Here is a 12,472-nt window from a genome sequence, read left to right on the forward strand (position 1 = left end):
TCTGCTTTGTCCTTTGAGATTTTTTTACTTTTTTTTTTTTTTTTAAATAAATGAATGTACACCACCTGACTTGTCGATCTTAGCTGTAAAAGCAACAAATAATAACTGATTTCTACTTGATTGTTTGGAAAAGTGTCAGAAGGAAGATTTTTCAGATGAATCATCGGTTGATCTGCATCCCAATCATCACAAATACTGCAGAGGACCTGCTGGAACCCGCATGAACCCAAGGTTTCACAGAATCAGACAAGTTTGGTGAAGGATAAATCACGCTTTGGGTTTGCATTCAGTATGGGGGTGAGGTATCAAGACATTTGTGCTGGCCATTACATTACAAACTACAGGACAGGGCAAATTCTTCAGCAGGATAGCACTCCTCATACTTCAGCCTTCACATCAAAGTTCCTGAAAGTAAAGAAGGTCAAGTTGCTCCAGCATTGGCCATTATTGAGCATGTCTGAGGTAAGATGAAGGAGGCATTGAAGATGAATCCAAATAACCTTGATAAACTCTGAGAGTCCTGTAAGAATGCTTTCTTTGTCATTCCAGATGACTTTATTAATAAGTTATTTGAGTCATTGCAGAGATGTATGAATGCAGTCCTCCAAGCTCATAGGAGTCATAGAAATTATTAATTCTTTTTCCACTGCAGCATGACTTTATATTCTATACTGTACATTATTTCTGTTAAGTGAGAAGACTTGTGTCTAAACAAAGTCAGACCTTACTGTCCTAATTAAATACTTAAAAATCAAGGCATGATCATATTTTATTTTTTATAAAATATGCCTGATCTGATAACAAACGATCAACTAGAAGTCAAGATATTATTTGTTGTTCCTAAAACTTGGATTTGCCAGGTAGTGTACATTTGCTATATATTTTTTTAAACAAATGTACTGCTCTACACATCCACTAGGTGTCAGTACATTGCAAATAATAAGACATCAAGTCAGTTTTATCCGCAGTTCTATTCCCCACAATGACTTTACTCTTTAATGAGACCGAATACAATTTAAAATGTCAACAATAAAGGTAACAATAATAATTACTTCGGATATAAATCATTATGTAAAGAGAGAGTGTATTATTATTCATGGAAAATAAATTATTATTGGTATCAGTAGTAATAGTTGCAATCAGGATTATTAACACCCCCCTGAATTATTAGCCCCTCTGTTTATTTTTTTCCCCCAATTTTTGTTTAACAGAGAGAAGATCTTTTTCAGAACATTTCCAAACATAATAGTTTTAATAACTCATTTCTAATAACTGATTTATTTTATCTTTGCTATGATGACAGTAAATAATAATTGACTAGATATTTTAAGACACTTATACAGCTTAAAGTGACATTTAAAGGCTTAACTAGGTTAATTAGGTTAACTAGGCAGGTTAGGGTAATTAGACAAGTTATTGAATAATGATGGTTTGTTCTGTAGACTATTGAAAAAAATATATAGCTTTAAAGGGGCTAATTATTTTGACCTTTTTTTAAAAATAAAAACTGCTTTTATTCTAGCTTAAATAAAACAAAAAAGAAAAATATTACTATATACTAAATAAAGATCTATAGCCATGTATCATAAGTATTATTATTATTGGTAGTAGTAGTAGAAGTCTATAATTTTATGAATTTTAATATTACATTATTTTTTGTTTTACATATTAATAAGAAAATTATAATAAATAAAATTAATAATTATAAAAATAATCTTAAAGCAAAACATTGAAGTGTTACATATTGTAAATAGAGATACTATTTATAAAAGTCAGAATTATTAGCACCCTGTTTATTTTCCCCTGCTTTATATTATCTTTGCCATGATGACAGTAAATAATATTTTATTAATGATATTTACCTAGGCAGGTTAGAGTAATTAGGCAAGTTATTGAATAACGATGGTTTGGTCTGTAGACTATTGAAAAAAAAATCGCTTAAAGGGGTTAATCATTTTGACCTTAAAATCGTGTTAAAAAAATTAAGAACTGCTTTTATTCTAGCTGAAATAAAACAAATAAGACTTTCTCCAGAAGAAAAAAAATATCAGACATACTGTGAAAAATTCATTGCTCTGTTAAACATCATTTAGGAAATATTTAAAAAATAAAAATATAATAATAATTCTGACTTCAATTGCATATTGTTATTGTTACTATTTTATACATGTAGGAGATAGATAGATAGATAAACAGACAGACAGACGGAAGGATATGATCAATCTAGGATAAAAGATCTATGTTATAAATGTCATTATTGTTGGCGTATAGAGGCAGAGAATGATGTTTATTTGATCTGACTGTAATCCTGATGGCATCACAGTCCACTTCTGCTCTTATCATCTGAGGATTTTACAGTAAATCCACACTGACCGATGGGAAATCTGACCATCCACATCATCATCCTCATAATAATCATAATGTCAGGGTGGTGATTTATTACAGTTTCTGACCTTCTGGTGTGTGGTGTGTGTGTGTGTGTGTGTGTGTGTGTGTGTGTGTGTGTGTGTGTGTGTGTGTGTCTAAACTAAATTATTCTTATATGCATCTGCAGTAAATGGAGAAATCAAATATGATGTCGTCAATAACGAAATCATTTCTAAGCTTTTTGATATTTCATGTTGATTTTTGCATGTATGTTTTGCATTAATTTGACTTTGAGCTTTTAATAATGAAACTGTAATAATTGATGTGTTGTTCAGTTTTACACGTTGATTAATGAGATGCAGTGTTTTTCTTTTGTTTTTATGATGTAAATATCAGCTGCAACTGTGAAATAACTTCTTTCTAAATTTTTTATTTTGAATTTTATATTTATTTTTCAGAACTTTTTCATTTACATTATTAAAATTAAGCAATTTGTAACCGATTTATATACTTTTAACTAATCCTACTTGCTAGTCAAGGACACCGTTTTAGTTTTGTTTGTTTTTATGATGTAAACATTTGCTGTAAAGGCAAAATAAGACGCAAACTTTTTTAGTAAGTTTTACATTGAAATTAATTTTTGCATTAATTTTTCATTTGAATAATGGAATTATTTGTAATATATGTATATATTTTTATATGCTTTTCAAAACCCCAACACAAAGATTTGTGTCATTTCATTGGTTTACAAATTCAGTTCTCAGCAATTTAATTCAGTCACTGATGAACTATTTTAATTATTTTCCCCTCTAAACTGCCAGAAAGCTCATTGCGGCTTTACTGAAGAGTTTTCTCCGCTATAATAATGAGTAGAGTAGTGTCGTCATGTGAGAGTGGGCGGAGCCTGAGCGCTCAGAAACACCGCTGCTGCAGGAGTTCAAACAAACACAACTCCATCTGACAGCGCGCGCGCACTCTCTGGCTCTCAGTTAACTACTGCAAACCACGTATAACACTTCACGAATGTGATATTAAAAGACAAAGCCGGTCTCGGGGCCTTCGATGTAAATAACGATGGAACAAGAGGAGAGTAAGATATCGGTGTGGGTCTGCCGGGAGGAGAAGTTGGTGTCCGGGCTCTCCAGACGCACCACCTGCGCGGATGTAGTCAAAGTGCTGCTGGAGGACCAGAACTTCCAACAGGGTGCGATGCTCAGTGGTCCTCCGCAGTCCTACTGCATCGTGGAGAAATGGAGAGGGTTTGAGCGGATTCTGCCGAATAAAACGAAAATCTTACGGCTGTGGAGCGCATGGGGGGACGAGCAGGAGAATGTGCGCTTCGTCCTGGTGCGGAGCGACGCGTCGCTGCCCAACAACGGGCCGAGGAGCGCAGAAGCGCGGGTTGTGCTCAGCAAAGAAAGCCCCTGCACCTCCAGAACCACCATGCCATTCTCACAGGAAAAACAGCGGAGGATTGTACGCAAGGCTTTTAGAAAACTGGACAAAATAAACAGGAGGAAAGAAGAAGTTTCGAAAGACAAATCCGCGGAGAAAATGGAAACTCTCGTTCATCTTATTATTTCCCAGGATCATACTATCCGACAGCAGGTACAGCGGATAAAAGAGCTGGATGGCGAAATCGAGAGGTTTGAATCAAAAGTTCACTTCGACAGAATGAAAATACACGGCGTGAACTATGTTCAGGACACTTATTTGCTGGACCAAGGAGACTCAAGCGCGCGTTCGGACGCGGCTTTGGCGCAGTTTGAGGAATACGCGTCCCGCTGCGACCAAGTCATTCAACTTCAGGAGGAACTAACCGAGAGGGAGGCTCTGATGGAGATCCTGACCGGGGAAATACAAGAGGAACTCAACCACCGGTGGATGAGGAGGAGAAAAGCGGAGCTTTCCGGCAAAGACGCAGAGAGCTCTGGAGAAGAAACGCCTCTGAAGGTGTCTTCAGTCGCTGAGGAATCGCTCCCGGAACACCTGACAGACACCGAACTCCAGTTAGAGGAGGAGAGGATCAAAACTCAACTGGATACTAGTTTATACATAGGGCTGCGCTTGAACACTGATCTGGAGACGGTGAAGAGCGACTTGGACATGAGTCAGGAGCTTTTGGACTCGAAGGAACGGGAGTTGAGGGAATTACTCGAAAAGGTTCACAGATTAGATGAGCTGGAAGAAAAGCAAGCTGAGGACGGTAAAGATGAGGGAGAAGCAAAGACACTGCCTTCAGTAGACAATGTTTGGGTGGAGCAGGCGAGGGGAATGTCCAAAACATGCACCAATGACGACGATTCGGACACCGGACTGAGTTCAATGCACAGCCAGGACTCGGATAATAACGCGCCTGTTTGCGAGTCACTCGTGTGACAAAAATCGCAGGAGTGGTTCGAAACTGCGCGAACTCAGGGAACACTGCGCCTCTATTTAAGGTTTCTCTCTTTATAAGAGAGGAACGCATGTAAATGATACCAGTGTAGTGTTATGATCGCCTCACTCTGTTATTGCCTCACTTGTACACATAGCTTGTAAGGTGCAACTTACAAAGTTAGAGCAAATTAACCAATGCATAGACTGAGAGATGTCCACTGTGTGCTGACTAATGTTATACCAAAACTATGTACTTGTGTTACGTAGCCTTATGTTTAAAAGTTACAGTTTGAGTTTTGTGGGTTTTTAGTTCATGCAGCTTTGCTCTTTCTGGACATTATGTACACATATTTGATTTTTGTACCTGTCTTTTGATCTGACAGTTTGATGCATTAGTGGTCATTTGTATGATTCAATTTGTTCAGAAAACAAAAAGGCTTTTCGCTGGTGCTTGAGCAGATCATACATGTACAAAATTAGCCACTAATTAATCAATCAGAACATAAGACACTTATGAAGATTGTGTTGTATTTCTTTTCTAGTAAATGCATCCTGCACCAAGTTGATTTTTGTCCAATCAGATACTCTCAAATTTAAAGGATTTTGTAATTCACCTGACATGCCCCGCCCACACTGATTGTTTACATGTTAGCAGTAATCAAATCAGACCAATTATGTCAAACCAATGTACCACTTTCTTCCTATGATGTTAGAGGGTGTGAAACTTTAGAGAACATCTGATTGGACAAAAAACCTATGCAGTGCAGGATGAGTCATCAATCATTTAAAACCATTCTGTCATATGAGAATCTGCAAATATTTCATATATAAAAGCGAGTTTCTGAAACTAAAAAAACACAAAACTCAAAACGCTTGATTAAACGGTGTCTTTAATTGTCTTTAGAATTATTTATTGTGCAACATTTACAGTAGGAAGCTAACAGCTAATAAGTGTTAATCACTTCCATCTTCACCAGCTGACTGATTAGAATGATTCACTAACAGCTTTTACAATTTTGCCTAAGCAGATCGACACGTTGTGCAGTTGTAATTAAATGTGCGTGCCAAGCACTGCTGTTTATTCATTCTTCTGAGGAGCTGATGCGTGAATCCCTGTTATCTTACACTAAGGAGAAACACTGAAGTGATTTCAGTGAGACCCCAGCAATTAAACATACCAGACATACTGGAATTTGCTGTTAAGTCATTTCTGCTTATCTCATTTTCTTGTCACAAGGGACTTCTCAGTATCAAATGTTTTTAGTGGTTGACTAACTAGACAGCGCATATAGCACCTAACAGCAAAATTAACAAGTGTAATACCCTAAAATGTTTCCTGTAGCATTTTGTAACAGCTTACAAAATAATTTAAAGGGACTACACTAGGGCTGCATGATGCTGGTAAAATTTGATATTGCAATATTTTATTATCCTGCGATTAGCATTGTGATGTAAATACAGTTTCACAAGATAGTTTGAATAGCTCTATTTGATGGTTTTCTGAGGAGTCCAGCATTTTTCGGCTACAAACAGAAATTTAATCACAAAGCAAAAAAATGCTTTTCTTACAATGCTTTGTCTTATTTCTAGTCCAAATATCTAAACCAAATTCTTAGATCAAGTAAAAATATTGCTTTGTTATGATAAGGCAAAATTAAGAGATTTTCCCTCAAAACAAGCTAATGTATCTGCTGCTAGTGGTGTAAGCTAAATAAATTTGTTTTCACTTTGGAATTTCAATATTTGGACTAGAAATAAGACAAAAAATTGTAAGGAAGAAAAACAAATCTTTTTGTTGCATAAACCATATAAATTATGTTCAAATACAGTGATTAAATACAATTCTGTAGCTCCTGGTCCACTATAATCCAGACGTAATATTGCATATCTTTGCGATGTGACTACTGCAGATGCATACATTGCGATATCGATGCTGAAACAATATATTGTGCAGCCCTAGATGACATGTAAGATTATTTTAATCACTTTTATATCAACTAAGCACAAATAGCTGGCAATGCCACTTTTTATGTGAAGGAGACTTTTGTGGAGAAAATCATCAGGGTGTTATATTAATTCAAACTATGGTCTCACATTCAGATTACCCTTGTTTCAATTCGCCTTTTTATGCACATTTAGGAGGGGGGATGCATAATAATGCAGTTACTGAAAATAAAAAGAAGTAGAGCTCTGCATTTGAGCCCAAATTCGTTGGGGCCCGATTTTTTTATGCCACTTGGGGCTGGGCTTCGGGTCAATTTTTACATCATAGCTAGCATGCATATCAGGCTCCGGGAAGTTTGAGCCTGCTTAGAGCAAACTTTTAAAAAAAGTTTAATGAGATCTAATGCGTGTGATCCGGAAGCGCTAGTGATGCATTGCATGTAGAGATTTCCAGCCATATGCAATGGAAAACATAAAGAGAAAAACTGCCAATGGAAAACTTAAAACTGTGAAAAACACTAGAGGAAAGGCAAACTTCTAGTCAACTATTCAAATAGTGACAACTTCAAATGATAATGCACAATGCACAAATTGAGTAAACTCACTGTGGACAACATACCGCTTGAATATCGATGTCACTTAACAAAACTAAAATTCACATTTAAAAACCAACATTTCTCTAAATTATTCTGATAAAAAAATAAGACGAAAAAAAACAACCTACAGCCTGTGTGTCTCAGGCCAGGGCCAGGCTGGGGCTTAGATTTCAGGCCTGTGCAGGGCTCTACAAAGATGCACAATAGGATTTATTAAACCATTAACAAATATAGGCATTAATGAACCAACCAGCGGACCGACCACATTGTAAAACATCTGAAATGTTGTTTTAATCATTCTAAAAAACCTTCACCAAAATCCGTCATCACAGTGGCTTAGTATTATAACCTCCAAAACGGTCTCCTTTTTCCACTTGACACAGAGGTCATCCAGACGTCTTGCTGTTTTTAGGATTGGTCTTTTTTCTTTATAGTTGTGCAGTCAAACAATCATGGGTCTTTTGCTCTCTTCGTTGCTCAGTTGTCCAGTGTGGTGCGCTCGGTCTAATTTGATCCTTCTGTTCTTTGCGTTTATATTCAACATAGTCCGGATCCAAGTCTCAAAAAATTGAATCATTCTGATATTCTGACGCCGACTTCTATTGTCAAGGTCTTCTATTGGTTCGAGTGCTTTTTGCGGGGATGTCTTGATAGATCCGAGGCATGTTGAGCTGTTAACTTGATTATCCTCGAGGTCCGATATTCTCTGCTCGTCCTCATTGACTCATGATCATACTGTCCAATTTGCCTGATATCTTGGAAATTAGATGGCGTAACGCCTGTAACTTCTTTTCAAGAACAACTGACACCTTTTCAGTATACAGTTAACTGCATCAACCAATAGCATAGTTTTGTTAGAAGCAGCAGGGCCTGGATTATCGCCATCTTGCTTGCCGATAGTGCTCTTGTTCTGGCGTGTATTTCTTCAAGCTAATCGAATCTTGACTGCGACCAAAAAGGCAATGAGGGACATCCTGATCACTTTCTCCTCAATTCTGTGCACACTTTAATCAATTAGGATGACAGTTTTGTTAAAGATTTAGCTATAAGGCAAAGAGCTCTTTCAGACACGTTTTGTCGCTCTCAACACATCATGTGATAACCCAACCTCCAGAACTGTCTTGACCATCTGTGCTTACAAAGAGCATCTCACACTTTTAAGAGTTACTATGCGTTTACGGCGGAAGTCATTTTATATGCTCAAACCTTTTCCTTCTTGTTCAAACTACTTATTTAAAATGAGCTGAAACAAAACAGTTCTTGTTTTTTTTTTTGATACATCCTAATTGTTTTATATTCAATCCACTTAAATTTATGACTTAATCAATGTGTTGAGACAACGTGGAAATAGTGTGGAAGCCAACATTTTTTTACAGTGAATGTAAGAAAAAAAGGCCTTCATAGGTTTCTACTACCACAGCAAACTCTATTTGTCCTTTAGATATTTGGTGGCAGTTTATAAAGAAGTGACAGTTTTGTTCTCTTTGACTCGTTGTATGGAAACTGCGCTTTAGTAATAGTAATAAACTTTATTGTTATCGGTTTAACCTACACTTAGGGACACCATACCTCTTACCAGAGGGAAGCAGTACATAATGTGGATATGTGGATCGTTCAGAGTCCTTTCCTCCTGATTAAGGACACAATTCTCATATAAAACTTGGGGATTAAAGTATTCATCATGCTCAACAATTTTCTATCCAGTCTTTAAGAGATGCATCAACTTAGATTTACACTGATTGTATGGATACCATGTGATATCATATCTGACAATGCTTCCAAGAACTGCTTTATAAAACAACATCATAAGCTTCTTGTACACTCTAAAGAGTTAATATGTAAATGTTTTATGCAACATTCCAGTTTTGCTCATAAATCTAATGTGGATCTTTTGATAGAACAGCTATTGTCTCTCAAGTATACTCAATAATCAAACTATCAAGACAGTGTATTTTCATGAGCTAATGCTGGTGAAATGCAAAGCTTAAGTAAACATTTGTATTGCTATGATCAGATGCTTTCTTAACTGCTTTTTTCAACACGTTTGAGCATTTTGTTACTGAAAAAACAGCATTTACATACACTCAAACAATTATTTTTGCTGCTTGTTCAAACTACTTATTTAAAATGCGCTAAATCAACACACATCTTGAGGTTTATTTGGGACAACTTAATTGTTTTATGTTCAATCCACTTAAATTTGTAAAAACAATCAAAAACAATTAAGTTAGCTTAATCGATTTGTGTTGGGACAACATGAAGGAATTGTGTGGAAGCCAACATTTTTTACAGTGCACACACTTTTTTTTGCTGCTTGTTCAAACTACTTATTTAAAACGAGCTGAATGGAAACTTAATTTTTTATTTATTTTTCTGGAGACAACATAATTGTTTTATGTTAAATCTACTTAAATTTGTCAAAAAATGTAAGAATTGAGTTAACATAATTTATTATGTGGATGCCAGCATTTACAGCTTAAACAAAATGTCGCTATCTCTTTACATCTGGACATTCATAATTATTGCTGCAAACTTATTTTGCTATTAATGAAAGATAGAAATAGAAGGATTGAATCAGTTGCAGTTCACTTATTGGCCACCACATCAATAAGTTTACTGAATCTGAAATATATGCCTTAAAACTCGCTTAATACATGCCACAAACTCCATTGTGCTCCAGCATGACCTTAGCACTGTAACCAACAGAGTTGAAGTTTGGGCAGGGCTTCCTTCCAACGCAACGCAATGTCACAGAGTTCAGGGATTCTGTGGTGTATGAAGAGGATTTAGGAGTTAAGCCTTAAATGTGATGTTTTAAAACGGAGAAAGAAAAGGGAAAGAACAGGCCGCCCACTTCATTCTCAATTACACTTCATTTTGAAACAGATGAATTATGGCTGTTGGAATGGCCCTGCTGCTGTGAATTTGTGTTGAAAAGAGGGTTTTATGTTCCATCCTGACTAGCTTTAATCATCAAAAGTACTGAAATTCTATGTGTCGTCTATGATTTATACTCCTGTTTATTAGTAAATAATTAGATGTTTTAATGCAAGGCACTGCAGGCTAAAACACTGCTTTTCAAGCACGTCAGTTCTGACATTTTTTCTGTTTTTATTGAAGTATTTTTTACTCTAATATAAAGACAACATACTAAATACAGTTTTGAGTGTTCATTTTGTCTCATTTATAAAATTTGTGTCTGGACATCTTACTTATAATACATTATTTTAAAGGCTGTTCTCAAAATGAGGAATACATCTCACTTCAACAGCTCTTACATTCACCAAATCTTCAGTTTTATTCATATCTGTACACTGTAAAAAAAAAAAAAAAGTCATGAAAAACTAAACGTTTTTAACTCTAGTGCACTGTTCAAATTGACTACCTTTTGTTCTGTTAGAGATGAAAACATCCACTTAATAAACAGCTGTAAAAATGCATCAGATAAATTGTTTCCCCAATTTATTTGCATAAATCTCTCCTGATCAACTCAAATCACTTAAATCAACCCCAGTCCTGATCAAAACTACTAAATTGTTTAGAAAATTACAGAATTTCAACTCTTTAATTGCCAAATTAATAAATGATGTCACTGAAAAAAAAAGCACACAAAATTACTTTTTCAATATAAAAACTTTGATAAAACATAAAAAAATCCAGTCCACAATTACTTTGATATTGAAAGTACCTCATTCGTGGGGTGGTGGTGGGGGGGAGGGTAATTTTCTAAGCAACTAAGTAAGTTTTGATCAGGACTGAGTTTTGAAAAAATACTTATCAGATGCATTTTTACAGCGGTTTAGTGAATCTTTTCATCCTTAACATAACAAAAGAGAAGTAAATGTGTTCAGGGTGTATTGTAAAAAAAAAAAAAAATCAAAGTATTTTCTTAAAATATTTGTCAAAATAAGTTTTGCACCAACAATCATTCTGCTAGCTGAAACTTGAAAAAAGTTATGGCCAAATTAGGACTGAAAATGAAAACATTCCCAACAGCACATAAGAGTTAAGTTACTTTAAGTTTAATAATATTAGGTCCGCTAGGAGTGAAGCATTAAAATAATCCAATAACCAAAGTCCCCTGTCAAATTAAAATAAATCAAAGTTTGTTTATTTACAAAAAATTGCTCATAGCTAAATAAATACATTCAAAGAGACAACAAAAAATAACAACAACAAAAAAACAAGAAAATAAATTGATATAATAATTAAACTGCAAATGAAACAAATAAAACTACTTAAAAAAGAGAGATGACAAAAGGTCATTCTCTCCTAAATTAATCTTTTAAACAAGAATAGATCTTAAGTGAAGCACATTAATTAACGATCCTCCAAAAACATAATAATAAAGAACAATCTTTTTAAAGAAAGCATAAACAATCTTTGGTCTGGCGGCAAGCAAGAAGTCTGATTTCAATTTGTATTCATTACTTTTACATTGCAGAGTTTAAGTTTTCACGTCAGTAATTTTTTATTTAGTCATTTTTAGTCAGTTTGATTAATTGAGATGACAAGAAAAGTTCATTTGACTTAACAAAAAAATTTATATTTAATAATTTTGACAGTATATATTTATACTCATTTTCTCCTGGGTGTTCACAGTATTTGTCTGAATTAGGGAATGATGAAACAAATCTTTTCGTTACAAACCTTTGACCAACTAATTTTGGTGAGTTTCAAATCAAAGACTTTAACCAGTGTTAAAATTTTCCATTAGCATATTTAAAAATTTTGAAAACACATCGTAGTATCCTAATGCAATCAATCAATAAAGGAATTATGATGATACTAATATGTCAAATGCTTATTAGTAAACACTTTAGAACAGGGATCACCAAACTTGTTCCTGGAGGGCCGGTGTCCTGCAGATTTTAGCTCCAGCCCTAATCAAACACACCTGAACAAGCTAATCAAGGTCTTACTAGGCATACTTGAAACATCCAGGCAGGTGTGTTGAGGCAAGTTGGAGCTAAACCCTGCAGGGACACCGGCCCTCCAGGACCGAGATTGGTGACCCCTGCTTTAGAATAATGGTCCATATTTACTAACATTACGTATGAATAATAGGGCAGCGCGATATTGGAAAAATCTGACATTGCTTTTTGTTTTTCTGCGATAAATATTGCGATATATAAATGGTTTCACCAGATGACTTAAAAACTGTCATTTAGAAAGAATTTATTCAT

At 35.2% G+C, this 12,472-nt stretch overlaps 1 protein-coding gene across 1 annotated transcript; it reads left to right on the forward strand.

The window, feature by feature from the left end:
- The first annotated feature begins 3,310 nt into the window (after positions 1 to 3,310).
- rassf10a (Ras association domain family member 10a) lies at positions 3,311 to 5,945 on the forward strand. Its single transcript, XM_005174361.6, has one exon. The coding sequence runs from the start codon at positions 3,442 to 3,444 to the stop codon at positions 4,744 to 4,746; it is 1,305 nt and encodes a 434-aa protein (XP_005174418.1). The 5' UTR covers positions 3,311 to 3,441; the 3' UTR covers positions 4,747 to 5,945.
- Positions 5,946 to 12,472: the final 6,527 nt, after the last annotated feature.

This window comes from Danio rerio, chromosome 25 (assembly GCF_049306965.1).
Source record: "Danio rerio strain Tuebingen ecotype United States chromosome 25, GRCz12tu, whole genome shotgun sequence".
Taxonomy (NCBI): domain Eukaryota; kingdom Metazoa; phylum Chordata; class Actinopteri; order Cypriniformes; family Danionidae; genus Danio; species Danio rerio.

Coding starts and splice junctions, on each gene's coding strand:
- rassf10a (XM_005174361.6), top strand. CDS start 3,442: ATGGAACAAGAGGAGAGTAAGATATCGGTGTGGGTCTGCCGGGAGGAG.